Raw genomic sequence first — 23,814 nt, forward strand, 5'->3', positions numbered from 1 at the left:
TATCTACATATTTCCTAATTGTGGAAAACACTAGTGTAGTTCATAGTCAACACACCTTTTAAACAGAACTCTTAATTATGGCTGTGATTAAAACTAAAACCAACCTTTACCTGAACTGAAGGCAACTAAAATTATTCTTTATTTTTTCCCATCAGCTACAGAAATCTCCTTCAACATATGCACTTGTAGTAACTGTTTTACCTGATTTGTTCTTTCTGTCAGATGTATCATCCAGGGCTGACAATGCAGTAGAGATACTCTTCTGAAGATCGTGATTACCCCCCACAGAATCATCTTCATCAGAAGAAAATGAAGGCAACGTTTCTAAATTTTTCTTAAGTTCTTCATCAACTTTTTTGGTTGGACTTTCTCCACTAACCTCAGCAGCTACAGGTGCTGCTGCTGCTGCTGGCTGAGGCTTTGCAGAGGACTGTAGGCAAGGGGCACGAACTATTTGGGTAACTGGTCGCCTAGTCCTGTTTGGCATTCGTACAGCTGGAGCTGAAAACTGTTGCCTAGGCCCAGACTTTAGAAAGTCTAAAAAAGATGCGATAAATCCTGTTTTGACTTCAGGCTGTTTTTCTTCAACTTCTTTAATTTTTTGCCTCATTCTTTCCTGATGCTGGTAAGTATCATAACAACTTTCAGAAACAGGAGAAGAGTATGTCAAACATGAGTCATTTCCTCTTGAATTTTGACGTTTACACTGTCCACTTCTTTTCACCTGTTTCTGAATCGCACCGTCATCTTCTGCAGCATTTTTGTTTTGGCTTTTTCCTTTGCTTTTTTTCTTTTGAAGGTTCCCTTGAATTACATCTTGGCATTCTTCTTCAGTTCTACTAATGGTTCCATCTCCACTTTGGGGCACAGATAGTGGCTGCAACGGACCCTTTGACTGGTTACCTGCTACTGTACCATCATCACCACCCATATTAAAATCATTCTCTGAAGCAGCACTTTCTTCACTTAGACTCTTACCACTTGAAACAAAATCTGCCTCTCTTGCATTCAGTGTACCATCAGCAGAAGCATCGTTATCTTCTTCAGATTCATGGTTGATGCTAGATTGTTTCTTGACTGGAACAGACCCTTGTTCTTGCTCCTCTTGACCAGGGCCAACGGCGGGAGAGGTCATTCTTGTTGGTACATTTTGGTCAGAAGTTTCAATGTGTTGTTGATCAAGGTTCGCAGTTTTTGTCTGTATTGTTGACACTGGTGTAAGGTTTATAGTAATTTGGCCTCCATTCAGAGAAATATTAGTTATGCTTGCTGGCTTTCCAACTACAGTAGGTGAGGCACTGAAACCAGAAGACACATGTCTTACATCCATTGACCGGAACTGTGTTTTAGACTCCTCCCTATTTTCAACAGACTGGATTTCCTCTTCATTAGAAGCTGATTTGGCAAAGTCAGATGGTGTCACTCCACACGCTGCTGCTGTTGCTGCTAAGATGTCATCTACATTGGATAATATATTCCTCTCATCACTGAGAAGTATAGATTCTGGGAAACATATTGAACTTAGAGAAACAAACTGATTTTTTGAATCGTGTTGATTTGTCTGAGTAAAATGATCTTTTGTTGTCAAATGTTGCTGTAGTGGTTTTGAGGGCTCAGAAATGTCCAGTTTCATTACTTCTGAATTCTGAGTATGAAGCTGTTGCTGAGAATGACCGCCATTACTTTGAATAATATGACCATCCATCTGAAGGAATGGATGTGTCACCTGTTGAGGACTCTGTATTCTTTGCACTTGCGGTGATGCCTTTGCTTGTCCTAAACCCGACTGCAGTATTGACTGATGAAGAATCTGCAAGTCACAGGCTGACTCCAGAAGTACCTGCGCGCTGGGCAAACACAGCTGATGACCATGCCTTAAAGCATGAGGTTGAACCTGCGATGGTGTACTAATGACTTGGCCTTGCTGTTCTTGAGTTTTACTTTCATGTACCTTGTGCATAAGAGAATGTTGCTGGTTTAGTTCTTTAGCACTCACAGTTACTTGTGTTGTTTGCATTAAATTGGCTGTCTTTTTTATATCATGGCTTAGGCTAGTAATATGGCCAATATGTTGAGAAAGTTGTTCTACAGAATTGATCATTCTTTCATCTTTTTTTGTTCCTTGAAGAGTAAGTCCAACAACTTGATCTTCAAGACGAGAGTTACTTCTGATTACACTTTGAGAGTATCTGTCATCTGCTTTTGAGACCCTATAGGATGCATCCTGAGCATTGATTTCCTCATCGGTTAGCCTTTGAGTGGAAGATTCAAGAGAAGCTTGCTGTTGCAATGCCTGCATATCCTGCATTGATAATTCCTCCTCTTGTTTTGATGAGGCATACAGATTAGAGTCAGACTTCCTTTTAACATATGACTTTGTTTCTGAGGAAGGCCTGTTGTTCTGCAGTGCCTGTGAATGAGCTGGGGATGCAAAAGGAGGAGACTGGACAGATGGCAAAAACTTTTGAGACTGCGGAGAGGAGGATTCTTGTGACTGAGAGTTCTGAGAAGCATGTAAAGAAATATAGCTCTGATTAGGACTCGAGGCTGGAAGAGTTTGTATCCGAGGAGAGGCATTAAAGGAAAGAGAAGGAGATGTTAATGTTAAAGACTGCCCTGAAGAATAGCTTTCTGAAGGACTAACAGCTGATAAAACTTGTGATTGAGATGAAAAACTAACTTGGGATTGGCTAACTGGAGATAAACCCTGAGAGTGACTAGAAGAGTAGCTCTGAGATTGGCTGACTGAAGAAAGTTCCCTTGTTTGCCCAGAGTAGTTCTCATTTGGAACTGAAGTCAATACCTGCTCCTCTGAGGAGTAACTTAGAGTTTGACTATCAGAAGTAATAGTTTGCGATTGCCCAGAAAAAGTCAACGTTTTATATAGCGAGGGCAGCTTCTCAACCTTGCTGGATGAGAAATCCTGTGAGTGACTAACAGGTGGCACATTCTGAGCCTGCGATGAAACATAGTTTTGGGACTGGCTGACCGACAAGAGGCTTGGGAGCTGTGCTGTAGAATAGATCTGTGCTTGGCCTGTAATGACAGAACTCTGGTTTTGTGCAGTTTTGGCATAGCTTTGTGTCTGCACAGTGGGAGCAACACTTTGAGGTTTGGGAGTCTTTGTTGACCTTGGAGGCTGCTTTGTGGAACAGTTTTTCACTTTTGCTGTGGAAGCAGATGGAAAACCAGGTGATGGAATTGCAGATGTGTACGACTGAGCAAGTTCCACTGAGACTTGAGAAGTCTTCTGCTGTGGTCCTCCATTGCTCACCTGAGTAACATCTCCAACTGGACTGCAGGATAGTGCTGAGTGCCTAGATGTATCCTGAAAATTAACTCCACTTGTACTTGTTAAATAGCTGTGTAAGGAATGCTGTGAAACAGTCAGTTGAGCCTGAACAGACTGAGTACTTGAAGGCCGCTGATGGTGTTTAATAACACTACATTCTCGCTGAAGTGCTCTATCGATAGAAGCAGTGGAACCAGTAAAGACAGATGTGCTATATGCCTGAGAAACCTGCTGAGCTCCTCCAAGGGTTGAAGGCAACAAACTAAATTGAGGTTGTAAAAGATGGGGTGCAGATTCTTGAGCAGAACGATATGTTGATGACTGAGGTGGTATACTGGTACTTAAAACAGAACTGCCTAAGCGCTCAAATGTCAAAGCAGTTGGAACAGTGCCTTGCGATGTTTTAATCTGTAATAAAGGATCATGAGTAGTTAAGAGACCATTTGATGTAGCACTGAAAGTAGTATCTTGAAGAGTAAGAGAAGGGGTAGTAGCAAAGCTTCTGCTGCTGAAAGTGTTGGGATGCTGATATGCTGATAAAGCAGATGTTGGTGGAAATGTTCCAGAGGTTGGCAAAGCTCCAGTAACAAATAGTTCTGTGGCTGTTGAGGAATGCATACCTGGAAAAACCAAAAACAAAACAAGAAGGAAAAAAGAGCATAAGGGAGCTTTACAAGTTACAACACACTGCATTTCTATAACTCATTTAATTGTAAGATCTTACAGCATTTACAAATATAACCTTCTTTAGAATCACCGCCCTTTTCGACAAAAACATAGAGGGAGGCACTTATTGTGGGTAATTTTCAAACTGGAAGCACAGGTTTTTTTAAGAATTCCAAATATTATACCTACAGTGAATTGCTGAGGGAAAAAACTCTTATCCTTAAGATGCAAATTGTGGATAAAAAAAAATTGTACAAGATTAATTCTGCTTTGAAACTGAAGGCTCTTCATTAGTTATTTCAGTTTAAAAAAATTTTCATAGTAGAGGACAACTGATCAAAAGCCCTGGACATTTTTATATACAGTAAAAAGGCAAAATGACACCTTACCAATTGTAATACATATACAGTTAGAGGAGCAATTTCATCTCCTACATTTACCCTCACCAATACTTTTATAACTCACTTTATGTGAAACATTTCAGAGCTTATAGTGAAATAGCTAATGGCCTATACACTTTGCAATACGTGTTTCTTAAAAGAGGGCTTTGACTTTCAATACAAAGAATAAATACGATTTGTATGCTTTCTAAAGTGAGAGTCCAAAATACCCACAGACAGCAACTATCTGCACAGTGCAACAGCAACTATCCAACTGAAAGGTATAATATTACTTATTTGTATCCGGACATTGGTATGACATCCTGGCTTAAACAAGATTTCTCAACAGAATACACTACTCCAACTGAAATAGGAGTGTGAAATTCCTTTGCATCTATGAACAAAAGTGAAGAAGGCAAGTTTATTCTCAGAGAGGCTTAAACTTCTTGTAAAAGAATCTGTAAAGGCATCAATTTCCACTGGGAAATTTACAAGGGTATGTAAATCAGAAAAAGTTAAAATCACTGGTATAATTTGACCTTTTTCAGTTCTTCTTGGATACCTAAAACAGTTTTTAGCTTTGGATCACTTAAGAATAAATAAAAAAAACCTCTCATTAAATAAAGCTTGTTTTGGGACAAATACTTCAGTAAAAAAAAAAAAATCAATTTTAATTTCAAAATATATTAAGTCCTCTTAAACAGATCGCAACTTAATCACACAATTGCTTTGGAAGTTTCAAATCAATCTGCGAAATAAATTCTTTGTTTCTCCCTTTCAGTTCAAGACAAACTGATATGAAGAGACATGATACTGAAGGAATGCCGATGTATTTTTCATGAGTCAACAATAAGGTCTTTCTGAGTAAGAAAGCATAAGCAGTGTTTTAATGCTTTTTTTTCCCCTATTCTAAAAAACTGCAACATCATGTACAACTGGATTCTCTTTTACTGATCCCTATCACTAATACAAAGGTAGGGGCATCCGGAAGCGTCAAAGAAGGGGAAGAATTTATACCTATTTTAACTGCAGATGTTAATTTCTCATCTAATCTGTATTTTTCCCTTCTCTTCCATTCCACCTACTATGCAGGTATTTCTTAAACCAAACTAGAGCCAGTCACAGAAGCACTATTATGGTAGAACTGCTGGGTTTTACATTTTACTTTTGTAGAGGAGCAGACAAAAGGTATGGCAAAGGTAGTAAGTTGTGTGCACAGACACCCCCCACTACCCTAAGAAATCAGAACACTGACAACACAACCCACATATCAAAGGAAGACTTGGTAGGACAATATAACAAACACACTGTTCTTCTTTTCCCCCCAAAATCAGTAGTTGCAGGGTTTGGAGAAAAACTCAAAGTAAAAAGCCCTTCTAAAGAAAGGTCACCTTGAAGAGCGAAGAGCACTTGTTTTCCCTCATCAAAAAAGTTTGTAGAAGACAAAGCTCTTAAAAGACACTTGGGAGGATTGAGGGATACAGAAAAGCAGCAAAAGTATTAAAGGACAACAGAAAGCTCAGAGAACTGGTAATATTGAAAATGGGCTTACTGATGAGTTCTTAGTAATGAGTACTGAGAAGTCTCTCAATCACTGGTATCAACATCAAACCCGACCCACAGCATGTCTCCCCATTCTTCACAATTCACTGTTAGGCAGGCTGCAATGGAGAAAATGCTAGGACGAAGAAAAAAAAAGATTTCTTCCCAGCTGACAATCTGATGTGACGATGGGTCATCACAACTCTAAACACCACTGATTTATATTAAGATTTTTTGACAGACTAACAGTGTGCGTCTTCATCTGTGCTCCCACATATCTGCTTTTGGCCAAGGTGAATAAAAAGCCGCATTCTCTCTTCTCAACTTTTTGAGTAGCTCTTCACGGAATGCAGCTGCACATTACACTTAATGCACCAAGTGCAAACGGTCAACGAAACGATTGTTAAAACTGTTCCCTCTTCCTACCTTATGCCTCCTCCCCTAAATCAGAACCAGCGATCATACAGCTGCACTGAGACACAGATCAGCTTGCTGATACAGTGGAAAACCATCCCACCAAAGGAAAAAAAAAAACCACCCAAACGTTTTCTGTCAGATCAGCAAATAGATGTGATTCACTGCACGGCTGCATAATCACTACATAAGATTAAGCATAACTTGAAGCTACCCACAGATGCAGTAGCAACACTTGTCTTGGTGTGGCTGTCTGTAGCAAGCACAAAATATGCAAAGTTTCCTGATCTGCACAGAAGGCTTGACAGATGGGGGAGGTTTACAGGAGGCAGTCAGTCTGCCAAAAAAGATGGCATGTTTGTTTATTTGTAAATTAGATCCCTTATTTCTATGCGACATGTACCTCTTTTTGAGAACACATTGGTCATTACTTCTGTGTACAAAGGGGCTGAAGTTATCCACAGACTTTTAGTAGTAATATCACAGAAGAAGAACTATGACAGGGAAGAGTTTGAGAATGAAAGATCTGCTAGGGTGTACAGGTACCTGAATATGCTTATGGTGTTAGTGAGACTAATTCCAAACGAAGTTGGAGAATACATTTGACTCGTTAGACAAAATAATATCCTACACATCTAAATTCCTTCTAAACAATTAGAACTTCCGCTCATATAATTCTTCTTCTAATATAATTGTCCTGCTAATATAATTTCATTGATTTTGAGATTTTTAAATACCGAAATGGAAAAGAGGTAGAAGACATGTAGCCTTTTCAGCTGGTCAGGATATTTTTGTTTCAAATTCTCCCAAACATGCAGTGTAATCATTACAAAATTTTATTTCAAGAGAAATTTTTCACCTGTCTGCCAGGAAGGAGCCCTGAATTGTGGTAAAAGGGTAGATCCTGAAGAGACTGCCTGAGCAGTACGAGACTCAATAGCAGAGAGAAAATTCATAACTGAAGAAGTTTCCTTAGTGTTACTTCCAGCACTGTGCATACTGGTATCAAATATTCCTGAAAGACCTAGATGAGGGTGGAGGGAAATGAAACAAAACAAACAGACAATTCAGATGAACTTATAAGAAGCTCAATCAAATAACAAGGATATACATTCATAATTCACTAAAACTAACCTATGAAACATTAGCAATATTATTAAAGTGCACTGATTTTTCAGTGTTTAACTGTGTTAACAGTGTTGCAACTATAAACTGGAACTTGAGTATACATTTTAAAATCTATTATTAAATGTATGTCAAATATGATGCTTAAAACCAGTATTCAGGTCAACCAATAAAATTCTTCCTTCATTTGAAGATTCACTGTTCCACTTTTTACATGAACTGTTTAAACATTCAGAATTCCTTCTGAAACGGGTTCAACTTCTCTGTATCAACCTTTCCCCCTTTGGGCAGTTTGTAGCAGTTTGGACTTCTCTGCAAGACTGGCACAAGAAAAGGGGTTTTGGTGGCATTCCTGTTTCAACAAACACCTTTGTGTGTTCCGCATTGCTCACACCTCTCAACAGCAGGGGGCTCAATGGGAAGCACTGGAGAGATCCAGAGTTTTGAGTAACTGAGATTCTGTCAAGACTGCAGGGTCTACACCCTGAAACATTCTCTGCAGTTCTGACCCTCCATCATCCTGATCGAGGCCCTAGTCAAGAGACTGCAAATTCCAGCCAGCACATGAGCTCAAATATCTTTCCTTAGAAACTGGGTTGCAAAGCGCGCGTGAAAAGGTCATGCTTCTGCCATGAAGACAGAGTATCATCAGGATCACAGACAGATCCTGATGCAGATGTAACATCACCTAACCTGCTACTTATTTAAAGCAAATTTTAACTTTCCCCCAGCACTACGTCTTAGTTTGCACATAAAAGTACTAGCAACAGTGTGTTCAAACTTGCATTAGTTTTGCTATTTGCTTTAGTCTAAAAGAATTGGCACGATTTCTGCAGCTGGCTTTGAGGCCTACTTAATGCTTGGCCCTTATGCGTAGGCCAAATCCTGAAAAGCTGTATTTTAAAGAATAAATGCAGTTTCTTTAAGAACCAACAATAAGTTATTGAGCATAACCCCCCTCTTGTATTTTCCTTTCTACTTACATTTTGATAAAAGCTAACAACTGATTGTTAACTTTCTACTACAAACTCAGCTTTTCCAATACCACTTGCCACCACCTGCATGACAAACTCCCTCTGATTACAAAATCCATCAACTTGAATCTAAATTATGTAACAGTTTTTTTTTTTTTTCTTTAGCTATTTAAGCTGTAATCTCATGATATGGACAGTTACCAGTAGGATGGTGTGTAGTAGAGTATCCAGGAAGCTGATGAGAAGCTGTATATGTCTGTCTGTGAAGAAGATCTGTTTCTGAATGTGATGAATGTCCTCCTCCATAGCTTAAGCTAAGGAAGAAATTAAACATTATTAACAAAAATATACAGCTATAGAAACAAAGTACAACTATGAAATCCCAACCACAAGCTAAAAAGTTGCAGAAATAAAAGAGAACACAAGCCCAAGGTCTGAAAGATGTGGTTGTGCCAGGACGTCCCTAAAAATGTTAAGCAGTTAAAAAAAGTACTACAAAACCTATCGAGCCAAAGGGGGAAAAAAACCCAAACACCCTTACAAAAATCAAAGTTGATCACAGTTGACAAAGGACTAGGTCAGAAAGACAGAGGTCTTCCTAGTTCAACTGTAAGAAGCATTGGATGGACACTGTTTGTAATGATTTACTGATGTAAAATCTGCAAAACAGATGACTACAAATACACGCCCACTTTAATATTTCAATTTCTGATTCCATTAAAACTTACAGGACCACATTTAATACAAAGGCTGGAATGTCTAGGAAGCTGTGGGAGCAATAGCTTTTTAAAGATTTTGTTAATTTTGGTAGGATTCTAACAAAATTGACAGTGAGAGCACTAGCAAGTGACAAATCTCAGTCTTCAGACCTCCTACCATTAAATATAAGTTAATGATCCAGAGTTTTCATTTAACGTATTGAAATGAGTCATCTAAATTAACATGATGTTTTAATCAGGCTTAATGGAAGCAAACTGAAAATATGCAGCCTCTGGGCCCATGAAAAAGCAATAATGCAGAAAAAGAAATGCGACCTAAACATCAAGCAACATTAGGAACCTGTCAAAAGTGCTAATGATTTCCAACTTAAAAGGCAGAAAAAGGAGGGGGAAGCAAAAGAAAACCCCAAAGTTTTCAAGCTTCTACAGATTCAGCTCCGTACGGCACCTGTCAAATGGAAAAAATAAAAGCCAGCATGACCGAGTAACCATTTATCTTCTTCTCTTCTTGCCTTTTGGATATTAAGTTTATAGGTAGCTGCTACTTACTCCAGTGCACATGTGAGATTGCTTTAAGTTCAAAATTCAATTGTAAACAGATGCCAAAAACCCCAAACGGCAAAACCCACAACCCTCCCTGCTGACTGCTGTAAGGGAGACTTCCCTTACCGTCTTTCATCCCCTGGGATGAGGGGGCAGTCACTCTGCATAAGGGAAAAACTGAACACTTGATGCCAGGAATCATGACATCATGGGAAACTTTTATAGAAGTCACCAAATAATAATATAAAAATTGGCAACACTACTGGATTTGCTTCGTTTTCATTAAGACAACAAGAGGAGGCAGTGGAGATCTGATGAGCCTGTAAGAGCACTGTGATCTCCACACATTATGAACTAGCAAGAGCCTGTCTGGAAGGGACACAACATTTCAGCCGCCTAGATTAACTTCTGTGCCCGAGATGCACTAACAGGGGATATATTTTCCATTTCAGCTGCTTATAGCATAGCAGTGCTCCTATAGTCAGCATGCCAGACTAAGGCACAAGCATAACGAATGAACAAAAATCCTTTGAAAAAACAAAGAACCTCAGCTACTGCTTTTCTCAGTTGCAGTCACTGTCTAGCACTTTAACACCTTTCACAGCAATAATTACCTTTTAGAGAATAGCCAAACCTCAATTCAGACTCAGCACATCGACGTGCTTATGTTGTAGAGGACAGATCCTTGCGCAGTTCAACACTATGTATCAGCAACTATTCTATTATATGCTGACTGAAATCTGCATTAAAAAATTCTAATATTTCCAGACAAAAAAAAATTGCAGTAGTGTTCTGCACATAAAACATTATGCATGTAATAAAGCCAATTTAAATGTAAATATTTTTACAAGACAAATTCTGAAGTTAAGGTGGTTTGGTTTTTTTGAACAAACTTGCATAGCTAGAAAAAACATAAAACTTAGGATACATGATGTAATAGATTTTACTCAGTTTTACTTTCAAGTTTTCTTAAAGCATTTACCTACATAAAAGTATGTGATGCTGACTTTGCTTTCATATACGTTTAAAAGGCAAACTATGAAGGCAAACTACATATATCGCTCATACAGTGGAACACCTTCCTTTTCCTGTTTCAGGTATTCTCAGGCTGAGAGGCACGTTTGGCACTGTAGTGGTGTTCCAGGCAAGCAGGCCAACACTTTGCAGCAAACATACTTCCAGATGAGGTGAGACCCGCAAAAAACGGTACAGAAATCGGTACAGATTACATCAAGTAATTGCATCATTTTTCCTCTTACATTGTCACAGTAGGAGGTCATAAGCAAAATGTGGATGAACTTTACTTTAAATTAACCACCACAGAACTTGGGAAATTGAAAAATTAGTTTGCTGGTTTGGTGGGGTTTTGTTTGTTTGTTTTAATTTGAAATTTCTATTTATTCTGGTTGTTTGGTGAAGATTGTGATTCACTTCCCCCACTTCACTCCCTTGCAATAAACACCTTTTTTGTAAAGGAAACACACAGTACACACAAGACTACAAGACAGCCTAAAACACACGCTTGTAGACATGAGGCAGAACACTTTGAAAGATAAAAGCAACTTGTAAAAGAAACTTAAAGTTTGGAGGACGCTGGAATTAACACTGGGATACAAAATAACCTCTAGACTTAGTATCTCAAAGACCTTTTTACTAGAATCTCAAAATTCTAGTAATTATGAGCATCACAAGAATACTCGAAGTATATGATGACTTTTTTTTTTTTTAAATACAAACTCCCAGGTCATAGTTAATGCAACCGCAACCTCAAAAATGAATCTGTCTTTCAATAAAAACATTGTATTTATTAGAACAGTTAATTGTTTATTGTATAATTACTAGTTGCTGGTATGTAGATTCTTATCTCAAAAAAACCCTGCATATATGCCTTCAGTTTACATAAGCTTACCCTAAACACAAGCACAGCAATCTGAAAGAAGATTACTGCCTTAGGGTTTCTTTTTATAAAATTTAGCTTTTAAACAGATGAAGTCATACAGCATGTAATTCACGTATCAAAAATACATTAAGCGTGGCAAATAACATTATGGCTATCTAGTCTAGCCTTTTGTACTCTGGTTTCCAAGTTGTTAAAATTCCACATGAGTTCTCACTTATACTGAAATGTCCGATTAGTTACTGAAGAAACACATTCGCATTACTTGGTACGTTGTTATTTGTTATCATTAGTTGCTATATAGTGTTCCAAAAACACTTCCCCCTTAGCACTGATACATCACAGTGATTTCTCACTTCTACTGGCATAGTTAACTGCACAATGGAGTGATTACTGCTAGACAGGAATACAAATTTGACATACAAATCTAGAAAATAGTTTCCTCCCAAGTATTTTTCATTGAAAAGGTCAATTCAGTTTTAATATAATATTTAAGTGTCCTTTTAGAGATGTTCTATAAAGAGCCATCATTATTTGTCATTGCTGTAATGATGCAATCAAAAAATCCTTATGACAATGAAAGTGAAACGACTCAAATATTAATCTGTTTTTTTCAGCTCCACCAGTTGGGCTAACAGAAGATTATTACCTCTCCAGTAGAATTTCTAGAAAATGTATAGCTTTTGCATTTAATTGTTACTAAAATACCTCAACCTTGATTTACAACTCCTTTTTGCTAGCCCATATTAAGTCTTTCCTGAAATCAGCTCTTCACATATCTGTTTATATTGCTATTCTTATGATAATTTATTTCCACAGCATTCTTCAATCTAATAGTTTCATATGAATTCAGGTCTCCAACTGCTAAAGGTTATTGGGTTACATTGCACTCGCCACCCTCCTCACCTGCCAACACAATTACCTGGTTTGCGCTTTACGCAAGTGATAGATGCATTTCTCAATTTCAAACTCAGATGGAAGGATCACTTATACAAGGAAACAAAATTTAGTTGCAATAAGCACTGGACATACAAGTAAGCCTTTATTTTTAATTCTCTCATTTTCTTCAATAACCTTGCTGTCCTAGGCATCCATACAGAATGAAATACAGGAACAAAAACACCTTAAACAAGTATCTTAGTTTACATGGAAAGAGGGCATTTTCATCTTTCTACTTTATTTTCTAGATCAATTTTCATTAGAGCTTCGCAATTTTTAAGATTTTTTTTTTTTTTTTTTTTAAGTTTTGTAACAGCAATTACTCAAGCTCTAGGAAAATGTATAATGCCTACGTGAAAAACAGACCTGGACTTTTAAGCAGCAAAGGATACTTCTGGGTGCAATACCTTGTTCTTTTGTTCTTAGACACTTGTAACTTCTACCTGTGATATAAAAGAAAATTGCTAAAAAACCACACTAAATCACAGAGTGTTTTCAAAGTATTCAAACGGTGCAGGCTGCGCTGAAAGTGAAACCGGACACCTACAAGACAAGTAATTGCAGGAAACTCCTGGCTGCAGGAGAACTGGAAAGGCCCAGCGCTCCCGCCACACGAGAGGGGAAGCCTCAGCACCCCAACCTCGGGCTCCTGCGCAGGCTAACAAGTCTGAGATCCAAATCAACCAAACCCAACGCAACAAAAGGCAACAACACGCACCATACAAGTGATCAGAACTGAGGCAGACAAGGGAAACGATTTGATTTTGACTTTGGGCAGCCTGTTCGACCTTACATGAAAACAAGAGGAGCTTCCTGACTCCTGCGGGGAGATGACGAGCCATAGGGACCACTTCTAATTAAATCACCAAAAAGGAGATTAAAAAAAATAGTGATAGCCTCATACTTGACAAGGAAATACCTTAAAACTCTCACTTTGCATTTTATCTGACTTGAGATATGTGCGAAATAGGGGAAATATTACTCAAATTTCCCCCTCTACCCCAAAGTTCAGATCCTTGGCAAAGAAGTCTCTCCCTTCAACACACTCCTTAGCTATGCAATAGCGAGTTCCAGCCAGAGGCCGAAAGCAAAGCCGCTTAAGATCCAAACACCACGAAAATGACAAACACATTTCTAAATGTTAAAAATACTGTTCTAAATATAAGGTATATAAACTGATATGCAGCTTACATCTCTTTGTCCACTATATTTGATTTTAAACACGTAAAATACAGCTCCAGCTTGCATTATCTGCTGGCAGGTTCGTATTTAGACTTGTTTTAATATTAGATACAATATTTAATATTTTGCTTAAGTATTTAGCTTTGTTAATTTGCCTTTACTCACAGCATCCCATGGAGACAGAATGGAACAGTACTAGTTGGAAACATTACTTGAATTTAACGCAGATAAAATGGAGGGTAAATGGCTTTTTAGCCAGCATGCGCTTCAGCTGCCCATTCTAACCCCAATGGAGTTCACCACCATTTGCTGCCATCTGACTAGAATGTAATTCAGCATCTAAGGTTCATCTATCTGCAGCTCAGAATAAAATTAAGATTTAAAAGCAATATTATAGGTAGATATATTTAATCAAAAAATGGGTTTGATCTTGTATTTTTAAAAAGCAATGACTCTAAGAAAGCAGAATCATAAAGGGATTTGCCTAGAAAGAAAGTTGCTACTTAAATGAGTTTAATACTGTTAATAACATCAAATCACTCCTGTCCAATGGACAGGCCATGCACTTCTGGAAGTTTAAAAGCAAGCCCGTACAGACAACAGAAAATGTTTCAGAAATTAATTCCAATAGGAAACAAAGGAAAACAAACTCCTGCTCAGCCCAGAGACTCATTTCAGTGCAAAATATTTATTTAGAAATGTATACAATGTGATTTTTCACCTCTATTTCCCAGCCACAGGCATACTGGGGAAAAAAAAAAAAGACACTGCAAGAACAAAGTTGGTTCAAAGCTTGCAAATGTTGGCAGGTTTGGGAAAAAATGGAAACCAGCCTACTCCCTGCATCTAATTCCCCTGATCCTCTCATAAGATGATACAAGACAAGACAATCCTTAACATTTGAAGATTCAACCGACATTTGCCCAAAGAGAAAGCATATTTAACAGTCTAGAACAGTTATAGTATCCACATGACAAACGGAAAAAATAATCTGCTACTTGCAAAATAAAGTCCACCACGGAGAAATTAGAAGAAAAGCATCTCTAAAGGTAATATGTCTTAGAAGGTTTGTAGAGCATTCCTTTGGGAACTGCATACATCTTTAGCATTTGCCTGGCTTGTTTTTGAATTACCACATAAAAAATAAATAGATGCCAATATTTTAAAGGATTATTAACTATCTAGTAATATTATTCTTCAAGATAAAAGATGACTTTTAGAAAGATGGAAAATACAGAATCAGACTCCAGTACTATGGTATTTCAGCAAAACACAGTTGACAATCTCAACTGTCTGTTGGTTATGTCACATTCTTCTCTTTTAAATTACAGACTACATATTCAATGTAGAATATATCAGATCGTAACACACCAGAGGCAATCACCCTTCACTCTTTCATTAAAGATGAAGCTATAATGTTAATTTCCCACTTCAGTTCATATGCAGAGCCACCAAGAGCACAGCTGAGACCACCACCACGTGGCCTGACGACTGCCTCAAGGTACTTGTGAGAGGAAACACTCATTACTTTCTAACTTTCTAGGAGCTGAGATAGGAGCCTTTAAGAAAGATTTTGAGGTAGAAAATTACATGCAGGAAACTGCCTGAATGACCAAAAGTTTATGCTGTTCCTGTGGTTCTTTACCTGAATACATGTCGTATCTTAAGAGAAGAAAAAGATTTTATGGCAAAAAAGGTCCATCTCCCTTTTATTCCCATGTTAAGTGTCTGAACTCTTTATGCTTGATCCTTTTAAAAATAAAAAATCCAAAATCGCTTCAGGAAAGCCAACACAGTCTCACTGGTACTTCAATACCTGACTGCAAGTGCTGGCTTGTCTGATTAAGTAACCTGTGGAGTTCTTAATAACAAAGACAATTATAATTCTGTTTTCATAAAAATCAGTTGAACTATGTCTTAAAACTATGTATGTGAAAACTAATACTCAGATAGAAATGAGCTATTTATAAACTTCAACTTCAGTTACTATGGAAGGACTGGACAAGCTACCTCATGTTCTTATTTTTAAGGTATACAATGTAAATTACCTTTTTGCTGAGGTTATCTATGGATGAAATGCAGTACATTTAACAAAAACTTGTCTTTTATATCGCTACCGTTTCTCTTGGCTTTGACTAAAATTCTCAGTAGCCTAACCAAAGCAACTTTCTAAAAGAAATTTTGTGGCTTACAAAAACCAGATACACAACAAAAGGCAAAAAAGGGTTAAAGTATTTTAAATTTAGAATTAAAATTCTAAATATGAACTACTTCAAATTCCTTTAATGAGAAACTCCAAAGCTCCCGCCCGCTAGCAGGAACCCAGAAGGTGGAGGAGCATCCAGGGCTTTCAGGCTCACTGCCGCATACCCAGGAGCAGGGCTGCAGGAGTGGGGGTGACTGCCTGGCTGCGGCAGCCCCACACCACTGCAATCCCTCCGGCCGTTACCCCGCAGGGCGAGTGGGGCTGGCAACACCAAGGCAGGTTTCTGTTGGAAACCCCTCCGTGTCCTATCAGGAATTTTCAAGGATTACACAAAACATCCCACAGGAAAAAATGCCAACCATGTTTAGATCTGAATATTACAAATAAAACTGACCATAAAGCGCTGTACTAGTTAAGAAGCTCTTCACAGCCTACCCATTTCCCCCTCCTCTTTTCTACTGTAACAGGGCTGCAGCCTGCCTAAACCATTCTATAATAATGCCAGTTTTGAGCTCCTGATGCACTTTTTAAGATTTCAAAGTCTGGAGAGGAGCTTCCAGTGTTCCTGCTCTGAATATTGATGCCTAACTTTGAAGTCCTCATTAACTCAGTATCACCACTCCCCACATCTAAACAGACACTGATATGACCACATTCACCACCCAATTTATATTATAATGCAGTGTCAGAAATAATTTCAAGCCATTTGTTCGTCAAGCAATGTTTTGGGGGTTCACACATCTTCCCTGACAGCTTCTACTCTACTGCTCCCTGCAGAAAAACAAGTACCCATTATGGTCTGTGTAGCTTACAACATGGAAAGAACTGCAATCTTCTTTTCTCGTCTTTTGAGGCACTGGATTATTTTGTCACTACATTTATTTATCCTCTTCTCTTACCTTTTCTCTATGAAAGAATGTTCTCTTTACCCAGCATGGAGAGAATAGCTGTGATTTTTTTTTTTTTTAATTAGTAATACTTCTCTCCTACAGAGCTTTACTCACAATTTTAAAGATTTTTTGTAACGTGCAGTAATGGAAATCCAGCACTTTTTCTCCAATATGTGATGCTATTCTGTCGTCAAAAGCGTACTTGGAGATATTTGAAAATCTTCTCAAGATCATCACGGCATTAATGGTTGAGCACACAGCATAATCCTCTATTATGGTTGGCCGAGATACGCACAAAAAGATTTCATTACTTTTAATAATAAAATTTTATTTCAAAATATAAAAATCAGCAGAGCATTATCTCAACATGCGGCTTAGCCACACCAGTGCCTTATTAAAAATACAATTCATTTCAGCTATCAAAATGCTTCTCAACCCTTATCCTCCCACAGTTATTACAGTGCCATATTTTGTGGCAAGCTCGAGTATTACCTTTGGGATACTATAGGAATGCTTGATATCCCATTTCTTAATAAGCCCTTTTTTTTCCGATTATACGGAAAAGATGATGCTGAAGTTGAGATATTCATCACAAAAGAGGTAAGAAGTGCAAATACATATGTCCTATTGACCGACAGAGCCGTCTTAGGCAACACCTCTTTTCATTACCAAATCCTGAAGCACTTTACAATTGCAGACGACACCAAGCTGGGCGGGAGTGTTGATCTGCTGGAGGGTAGGAAGGCTCTGCAGAGGGACCTGGACAGGCTGGATTGATGGGTTGAGGTCAACTGTGTGAGGTTCAACAAGGCCAAGTGCCGGGTCCTGCACTTCGGCCACAACAACCCCATGCAACGCTACAGGCTTGGGGAAGAGTGGCTGGAAAGCTGCCCAGAGGAAAAGGACCTGGGGGTGCTGGTCGACAGCGGCTGAACATGAGCCGGCAGTGTGCCCAGGTGGCCAAGAAGGCCAACGGCATCCTGGCCTGTAGCAGAAATAGCGTGGCCAGCAGGAGCAGGGAGGTGATCGTGCCCCTGTACTGGGCACTGGTGAGGCCGCACCTCGAATCCTGTGTTCAGTTTTGGGCCCCTCACTACAAGAAGGACATGGAGGTGCTGGAGCGTGTCCAGAGAAGGGCAACGAAGCTGGTGAAGGGTCTGGAGCACAAGTCTTATGAGGAGCGGCTGAGGGAACTGGGGTTGTTTAGTCTGGAGGAGAGGAGGCTGAGGAGAGACCTCATCGTGCTCTACAACTACCTGAAAGGAGGTTGCAGTGAGGTGGGTGTTGGTCTCTTCTGCCAAGTAACTAGCGATAGGACGAGAGGAAATGGCTTCAAGTTGCGCTAAGGGAGGTTTAGACTGGACATTAGGAGAAATTTCTTTACTGAAAGAGTGGTCAGGCCTTGGAACAGGCTGCCCAGGGACGTGGTTGAGTCACCATCCCTGGAGGTATTTAAAAGACGTGCAGATGAGGCGCTTAGGGACATGGTTTAGTGGGTATGGTAGTGTTGGGTTGATGGTTGGACTCGATGATCTTAGAGGTCTTTTCCAACCTTAATGATTCTAAGATTCTATGATTCCAAGGAAGAAATTTTTTACAATGAGGATAGTGAGACACTGGAACAAGTTGCCCAGAGGGGTGGTAGATGCCCCATCCCTGGAAACATCCAAGGTCAGGTTGGATGGGGCTCTGAGCAACCTGATCTAATTGAAGATGTCCTTGCTCATTGCAGGAGGGTTGGACTAAATGACCTTTAAAGGTCCCTTCCAATCCAAACTATTCTATGATTCTATGATAATTCCATAACCCATGAAATATCTTCTCCTTTAACCTTGGTAAACTAAGGCACAAACACTAGCCCACTAAGATTTACAAAAGAGGTCAACCCTCACAACCGAGTTTCAAACACTCGGTACTGAAATAAGGAAGGTTTCATGAAGTTAAAATTTCTAAGAGCTCAGTATGCAACATACTGAACCACTGTGAAGATCAGTGGCTTCACGGCTCACAGCTGCAGAACTTGCACAGAATCAAGGCATCTGCCTACATTTGAGACCACAAACCTTACTATCCTTGGTCATTCATACAGCCTAGAATTCAAGGCCATTAAATATTCTTTAAGTATTCCAGCACACCTACATGTCCAGTACACACTACAAGGGCTAAGCAGCTCATATGAGCTCCTTTAGAGTCAATAAGGAGGCATCCCTATGACTAACACCACTTCTATCCCAATTTAGGAGGTGTGCCCAGGAAAGATCTAACATATTAACAACACACAGTTCATCATAAAATGCAGCAGCAAGAGTCCTTTACATTAAAGGAAACATCACGGGGTGTTACTACCTACTTTTACAAGGAAAATTGGCACACTCCTTGAATTTAGCTCTTACACCTATTCATCAGTGCTCTCTTCATCCTAAAACAGATTTAAATTTACATTTTTAACTTTGCAAAGAGGTTGGAAGAAACGTGGATACCACATTGTCACCAGTTACTGTTTAGCTAAAAGTACCATATGAACCCAGTTGCTTGTGAATGCTTCAACTAGAAAACGTGCACTGTTCAAAACTGTAGAAAAAGAGTAACAGCTACACGGCATTTATTTTGAGATGGGAAAAACTTCACTATATAAAATAAATTCCTTAAATATGCCCCAGGTATTGATTTAAGATTTCCTGACATTCAGGCAGATGTCTAAACAAAAACAAGTATTAATAGAGATCAAAACTGTACACACACACAAACTAAAAAATTCCTTTAATTGGTGAAAAGCCTGTATTCCCTTTTAAAGAGAATAACAAAAGGGCGTTTTTTGGAGGGGAAAAGAAGAAAATCCCAGCTCTCTTCAGTAGCACTGAGCATCAGCTCCAAGTCACCAGTTCCAGCAACAACTGAAGGTCGTTAACAAATGGCTGCTGTTGAGAGTCTTAAGGAGTTAGTTTTCTAGGATCACTCTTTGTATAGTAAATGTTTACAATCAAGAAAAACCTATTAGAAATCCTATCCTTGGCAGGCTCAATAGAGAATAATGAAATGGGAGGAACATAGGAATTGAAGGATTATTCACTGTCTAGCACTGGAATTTTTAACACGAAGAAGAGAGAGAGTAAACAGGATGTGGTGTGAAACACTAAGTTGCCATATTTCTGAAAGGGATTTCCTGGTCAGAAAAAAGTGCAACATGGAACGTGCAGCACATGCTGGTACATTCAGTATCGCCACGGAACACCAGCCCGATAGCACACACACCATGCAGGCGCAGTGGTCATTAGTCTGGCATGTTCTGGATGTCCAAAAGCTTTCAGAACAAGTTGCCAGACATCTGGAAACGCTAGATGAAGGGCCAGAACCCTCAAAGTCTTCTCACACAATGCTGCCAGGTGAAAAAGAGGGCTATCTCCAATGAAATCTAGATGCATGACAGCCCCAAGTATAATTCATATAGGGTTATTAAGGAATAAATGTTCCTTAGTATCCTCCTAAGTAAATACTATTACTCTAAGATAAGGATGCCTAAGGGTGCCTTCTTCCTGCTAAGTGTAATTGGTTACACTTATACAAGTCCTAAGCAAGCAACAGAGGCAGGCATGTAGAAGGAAGATGAAAAACAAGAAAAGCAATGCGGGCAAATAAAAGCTTGTCTAAACATATGTAGGTTCTTGCTGAATTGTTTTGGAATAAGAAAGTCCAAGTGTGCAGAGATTCAGGAACAAAAGCTTCTTGCCCCTATTTATTGTAACCCATGGTCAGAGAGGTTCTGAGGATGCTATAACTGTAAGTGTTTGTTGATCCCCAACAGCCCGTTCAGAGTAATAAAACAAGGGGAGGCAACAGGAGTAGCAGAAGAAAAACCAAAAACTATGAAATCTGCCCAGTGAGTAAGTAAATCTAGTACTTAATCACTAAGAGCTCCATTCTCTCTGAGCACATTATTCCTATTTGCTTAAAAATTCTAAGAATTTTCCTTTCTCTGTCACTTGCATGGTACCGCAAGAAACGCTGTGCTGGAAAGGCTGAACCCTGCATGCTGCTCAAAGTTATTTTTGTCACACTTAAGGCTGCTAAGGAAGGTCTGAAGTGAGACTACTAATGTGTTGCCTTTTAACTGTTTTTTGGGTTTTGTTGTTGTTTTGGTTTGGTTTTAATGTATGGAATAGGCACTCGTACAAAATAACTTTTTGACATGTAAAGTTGTGAGTGCTTTGACTAAATACAAGAAATCAAAAAATCCAAGGAAAATACACCCGCTCTATACGGAGCTCTAGTATTGTTTAGAATGAATATAATCCAGTCATAGGTGCTTTTTTCCTGACAGGAACAAAGATTTTTCTAAAAACAACCTCCTTCCTATGACAGCATCATGCCAGAATCAACAGCATCTCCAAGAAAAAATAAAAGGTGGGCAAAAGTACAGAAGAAACAAAGGGAAAAGGTTGTTCTCTGGCAGTATAAAGTAAACGCCTACAATTAAAGTTAACAGGATGAAAGGTAAAATACACATATGGGACTGAAAGACTTTTTGCATAGGTGGAAGAATACAAAACCCCTTTCTTTCAGAACAACATATTCAGCAACCTGTGTTGAAGTTGTTGGCTCCATGGGAAAGGGCTCACATTTGAAATATCATTCTAGGTGATCTCAAGAGAGGTCAAGCGCTCAACTAACACAGACACTTACTAAGTGCTCTCGGTATGGAACCAGGCAGTACCATTTGGGTGGGACGCTCATTGAAGACAGTGACATTGCAAGGCTAAGCCCATCTAAAAGCCGCCCAGGACTGCAGGGCAGAGCTCCTGCCGAGGCCACGCAGCTCACTCCTTACAGCTCTGCTCCCTGCTCATCCCCTGGTGCCACCTCTGGATTCCTGGCTGACAGCACAGGTACAGCTCTCCAACTCAAGAGAAAGCTAGTCACCTTCTCGGTCAGGTTAGCTTTCTCATGCATTAACAAATTAGATCAGCTCGCTGTGCAGTTACACAAACACCAGAGCCAACGCAAGGGAGGAGGAAGGGAGCCCCTTTCAGCAGCAGTGAGCCTGAGCAGAGAGTTCAGCCATCTCATGTAACTGCACCCTCAGACTAAGTTTCAACTCGTTCCTTCCGCACACTGCTCTATGTCACCATTTCTCACTGCATCAAAGTGACATAAAACGCTTAAAATGCTTCACGTAAAGTCGTCGTTAAATCTTAGACAGGTAAGCAGCATATAAATCCAAACAAGCCTATCTGGCTCATTTTGAAACTTTAGCAAAGATTTTACAAGATGACCATACATCTACATCTGAGAAAAGCTGAGGGGCATACAGGAAGAATGTGTTCAGCCTCTCTGTTCAGTCAATCTTTGACCTTGTCACAGCTGTTATTTCAGTGTGTACTGAATGCAGGTTAAAACAAGAAAGTGTAAAAAAAAAAAGAAAAGAAGACCAACAAAAGCTAGCAAGTCCCTGTAAGGTATCTGTGCTACACTGTAGAGTACCTGTGTGTTATTTTGTGTGTATAAATGTTTCAGATTTAATATCTTACCAAACTTCCTGTCATAATTTATAATGACCTACCTTTTTATATGTTTATAAAGTTTATTTAATCCTTCTGTGTCTTTTCTTTCAATAGCAAATGTTCTAAATATATTCAGAGTTTATGAGCTTTACCTTTCAACATTTGAAATACTACACCATAGGGAATTTTTTGTACGAAACGTGTTTAACAACAAACATTGTTTTTACCTCTCAGAACAATTTCATTTGATGAAAGAAAATGTTCTACGCTTTTCTAAAATACACTATCTGCACTTTTAGTTTCTATAGCTATGCAAAAATCCATCAGAATTTAAAATTGAGCCTTAATTAAATCACAATTATCATACAGTTGTTACAATAAGCATTAGTTTGACAGCTATGCAAAAATACAAGTTAAAAAAATCATCATAGCCATTTATCATAAAAGTTTAAGTCTCCCACTTACGTAACTTTGCATATGAAATATCACTGTAACTAACTCATTATCTTAGATTAGCTGCTATAAATATAGGCTGCACTAACCAAATGTCAGTGTTATCTATTGTAAAGAACCATCTTGAATTAAATCATATAAAACCCCATACGCTTGGGTAGGGCAGAGATGGACAAGGACTACCAGGCATAAAGAAACATCAGAGACCACGGTGGTCACCATAAAATTTAAAACAACAACAAAATAATTGTGACTGACATTCAATCACATATAGCAGAAGATTTGAGTCCTAGAGCTGAGGTGAAAACCAAACAAGAACAGTGAGATCCCTCCACTAGTAAAAATCCTTCTCCGCATATAACCCTAAAAGTACCCCCAAGTCAGACATATACTCAACCAGAAACCTCATCCGTTATCACCTATCTCCATTTCTCTTTCCAAGCAGTTATGATAGTCTCTCAAACTACTACACGTTCACCTGTTTTCTGAAGACCACGTTTTTCTCGAGCAATTAACAAGTAAGCATGGCATACATATTTGCTTTCAATACAGGACTAGCTTTAGACTGTGCCACAAAAAGAGACAGTTTCAGCACAGAAGTAAGCTGCAGAAAAAGGTCAAAAATGGCAGTGTGCCCATAGAACCATCAGAAATTCCTTCAAGATGCTGACAGCCTATGTAAAGGGGGGGGGAGGGGAGAAGGGGAACGCGGGGGACAGGAGCACCCCTTTCAGCCCCCTGCTACAGGGCTGCCATGGCTGCACTGTCCAAGCACATTCTTCAGTGCGAGCGATCTCTGCTCAGTTAACGCAGTGATTCAAGTGATTTCCACCAGCTCCCATCCCCGTTTCACTATCTTCTCCTATTCCATGGGAAAAGTTATGTCACAGCAGGCCTGGTAGCAATGTCCTTATAATACTTCACCACACATTTCCTTTCAGTTGATAGGAATAGTGCCATTGCACAGACAAAACAGTGCCTGCAAGAAATAAGGAGCAGGATAAAAACCAGATGGCTGAAGTTAAGCGCAGGAAGACAGGAGCAATGCTTGTAGGGAGGAGAAATCATTTTGATGAGCTGAGACTGTGAACATG

General features: G+C 39.2%; 1 protein-coding gene across 8 annotated transcripts in view; it reads right to left on the reverse strand.

The window, feature by feature from the left end:
- The window catches only part of QSER1 (glutamine and serine rich 1), a 49,148-nt gene that overhangs the window by 22,002 nt on the left and 3,332 nt on the right, over window positions 1–23,814 (reverse strand). For 5 of the 8 annotated variants that reach the window (XR_012675753.1, XM_075163245.1, XM_075163240.1 and 2 more), the window contains exons 2-4: window positions 8,595–8,707; window positions 7,154–7,318; window positions 202–3,912 (exon numbers count right to left, since the gene is read on the reverse strand). Coding sequence is in view for 7 of the 8 variants with exons in the window: in XM_075163245.1 (XP_075019346.1) it covers window positions 202–3,912; window positions 7,154–7,318; window positions 8,595–8,707 (3,989 nt within the window). In the remaining variant the exon portion in view is untranslated. Of the gene's footprint in view, window positions 1–201; window positions 3,913–5,890; window positions 6,017–7,153; window positions 7,319–8,594; window positions 8,708–23,814 lie in introns of those variants that run through there. The other 3 variants (XM_075163243.1, XM_075163244.1, XM_075163242.1) reach the window with 3 other exon arrangements.

Source organism: Calonectris borealis, chromosome 14 (assembly GCF_964195595.1).
Source record: "Calonectris borealis chromosome 14, bCalBor7.hap1.2, whole genome shotgun sequence".
NCBI classification, from domain to species: Eukaryota; Metazoa; Chordata; class Aves; order Procellariiformes; family Procellariidae; genus Calonectris; species Calonectris borealis.